At 54.9% G+C, this 3,277-nt stretch overlaps 1 protein-coding gene across 1 annotated transcript; it reads left to right on the top strand.

The window, feature by feature from the left end:
- Window positions 1-613: 613 nt before the first annotated feature.
- On the top strand, window positions 614-3,277 carry LOC145651360 (uncharacterized). The gene is made up of 4 exons (XM_081698036.1): window positions 614-821; window positions 913-968; window positions 1,056-1,867; window positions 2,870-3,277. The coding sequence occupies exons 1-4, from the start codon at window positions 802-804 to the stop codon at window positions 3,275-3,277; spliced, it is 1,296 nt and encodes a 431-aa protein (XP_081554162.1). The 5' UTR covers window positions 614-801.

A 3,277-nucleotide genomic window follows, 5' to 3' on the forward strand; every position in this document is an offset into this window, starting at 1 on the left:
GATGTGATTCAAATTATGAAGAGTTATACATCGTTTCAACATTTTTGATTACTTTCATTTGCTAATGTACCATTTCCACACAGTCAAGCAATCTTAAATATTTTTCACCAGTGCATTTCATATGACTACAGGATTGAGGATTCACTCTTGGTTTACCCACAAATTAGAATTCTGAATGGTTTTTAATAGTTGGGGTTTTTTTGTTTGTTTTTTTTTTTTTTTTACAGAGGCAGTGAATCCATAAAAGTGGCTTTGTCCAGAATTTCTTGAGAAACCTAGATAGATATAAAAATGTTACTATAATTTACAATTATATACAACTATAATCAAGATGTGCAAAAAGACAGGCAATAGCACCAAACTCTTCAAACAAACAAATATAGAACTGTAGAAAATTTGGATGATAAGCTTAGTAAAGGACATTTGGCAAAATAAAATACTCACCAGCCATAAACAAAGAGAAGTGAAATTGGCACACAGTTACCCATACAACAAACAAACAAATTAATTGCACATTAACTCTTCTACAATCAGTCTCTGGTACTAAAACAATGTTACAGTTATACTTTACTATCACCAACTATTTTTTTTTTTTTTTTCAGCGTCGGTCATGCCTCAGTTCCTGTAACTGCTTATATAACAGCTGAAAAGAGTTTGACCAGGTGATCCTTATCAGGTTAACTTTAATGAGAGGCTTAAGAGGAACACAAGCAGGAAGGGAAGCATCTGTTTGCCTGTGAGTCTCAGAGAGAGACAAAGGTGCTGTTACACCCTGGGTTTGGGGTCATCCTGTCTAGAGGCATGATGTGGTGGAGCAGGAGGTAAACATATGGTGTGGATCATTTGTGCTGGTATTTTGTCTGACACTGACAGGGAGTTATCTTCATGAACAAATGCTCTTTTGTCTTGTAGGTTTTGGTTACTTCTCACTGCACTATTATTAGTAAAAGATGCAGAGGGATATAGAGGTATGAGACTGGAGAAAGATATTGGTTCTCTTGTGCTTGCTCAAATGTTCTGAATGTAACCTTGCTTTTTCTCCTTTGTCCTGCAAGTGTGGAATGAAAATCCTTTAGGTCAGCCTGGAAATGCTACTGATATGGGAGACTTGCCTTCTAGTGTTGCATCCATGGAAAGTAGCTCCCCGTTTTTGCAGCAAGGCCTAGAATCTAGTGAGAATGAAGCTGCCAAGTCAAGGTGGGCTTCCAGCAGTGGAAAGGGTTTTTCAGAAGACCTGACTGAAATTGGGACAGCAGGATATTACCAGTCGGTTCTCCAAAGTGGTCAGAAGCTTCCTGAAACTGTAACCCAAACCCAGTTGCAGGGTCCCTCTTCCCATGAACACACTGGTGGCAATGTTGCATTAAATACTCCTCTGTCCAGTCGCCTTTTTCCACAAGGACGTTTGTACCATGGGTCTTCTGATGGTGTAGACACCGATTCCAGTGCTCAAGGATTTCGAAGTCCATACACTTCTGACAGGCAGCAGATTGCTAGGGGGGCTCAACAAAGTAGCAGCAGGCACCTGTATGGGACCACTCCTTTTCAGCTGTCAAAGAAAGGGCAAACATCCAGCCTCCAGAGTGCAGTGTGGTCTCAGGAATCCCAGCTGTGGGGTTCTGGTGTAACGTCCACAAGCCCTCAACCTGGCCAGCATGAAGCATGTAAAAGCCGTAGCCGTTATGGACATCTAGATTCCCAAGAGGGCCAGGCAGGCCACCCCGGCAGCCCCTACCAGCCCTCGGGCCAGGCAGGCCACCCCGGCAGCCCCTACCAGCCCTCGGGCCAGGCAGGCCACCCCGGCAGCCCCTACCAGCCCTCGGGCCAGGCAGGCCACCCCGGCAGCCCCTACCAGCCCTCGGGCCAGGCAGGCCACCCCGGCAGCCCCTACCAGCCCTCGGGCCAGGCAGGCCACCCCGGCAGCCCCTACCAGCCCTCGGGCCAGGCAGGCCACCCCGGCAGCCCCTACCAGCCCTCGGGCCAGGCAGGCCACCCCGGCAGCCCCTACCAGCCCTCGGGCCAGGCAGGCCACCCCGGCAGCCCCTACCAGCCCTCGGGCCAGGCAGGCCACCCCGGCAGCCCCTACCAGCCCTCGGGCCAGGCAGGCCACCCCGGCAGCCCCTACCAGCCCTCGGGCCAGGCAGGCCACCCCGGCAGCCCCTACCAGCCCTCGGGCCAGGCAGGCCACCCCGGCAGCCCCTACCAGCCCTCGGGCCAGGCAGGCCACCCCGGCAGCCCCTACCAGCCCTCGGGCCAGGCAGGCCACCCCGGCAGCCCCTACCAGCCCTCGGGCCAGGCAGGCCACCCCGGCAGCCCCTACCAGCCCTCGGGCCAGGCAGGCCACCCCGGCAGCCCCTACCAGCCCTCGGGCCAGGCAGGCCACCCCGGCAGCCCCTACCAGCCCTCGGGCCAGGCAGGCCACCCCGGCAGCCCCTACCAGCCCTCGGGCCAGGCAGGCCACCCCGGCAGCCCCTACCAGCCCTCGGGCCAGGCAGGCCACCCCGGCAGCCCCTACCAGCCCTCGGGCCAGGCAGGCCACCCCGGCAGCCCCTACCAGCCCTCGGGCCAGGCAGGCCACCCCGGCAGCCCCTACCAGCCCTCGGGCCAGGCAGGCCACCCCGGCAGCCCCTACCAGCCCTCGGGCCAGGCAGGCCACCCCGGCAGCCCCTACCAGCCCTCGGGCCAGGCAGGCCACCCCGGCAGCCCCTACCAGCCCTCAGATCAGAATACATTATCCCGCTTGTGGCCTCCTGGTTTGGTTTCCACAATCCATGAATCTGATGGGATGGTTCCATGTAAGACCAGAAGCGGTTCTGGAAATCTATATTCCCATGATTTGTCCACTGCCCCTTCATTGTGCCCCATCCAGGTGTCTGGACAGGCTGGCCACTCCTCAAGGCCTGTCCAAGCTTTGGGACAGGCTGCCCGTTCCCAAATGTGGGCTTCTGGTGTGACCTCTACCAATCGTGAGTCTGAAGGGAATGATGCACGTTCAAGCCACCGGTTTCCTGGATATCTGGATTCTCATGTTGTACCCAACTTCCAAGCATCAGGACAAGCTGCCCGTTTGTTGAGCACCGTCCAGGGGTCAGGACAGGCTGCCCGTTTCTCGAGTAAGGTTCAGCCGTTCGGACTGGCTGCCCGTTCCCAAATGTGGGCTTCTGGTGTGACCTCTACTAGTCGTCGGGCAGAAGGGGGTGGTGCACATGAAAGGCAACGGTTTCCTGGACCTCTGAATTCCCATGATGTCTCAAAAGGCCAGTTCTCCAGCCACTAA

This window comes from Electrophorus electricus, chromosome 15 (genome assembly GCF_041902795.1).
Source record: "Electrophorus electricus isolate QZ-2024a chromosome 15, ASM4190279v1, whole genome shotgun sequence".
NCBI lineage: Eukaryota > Metazoa > Chordata > Actinopteri > Gymnotiformes > Gymnotidae > Electrophorus > Electrophorus electricus.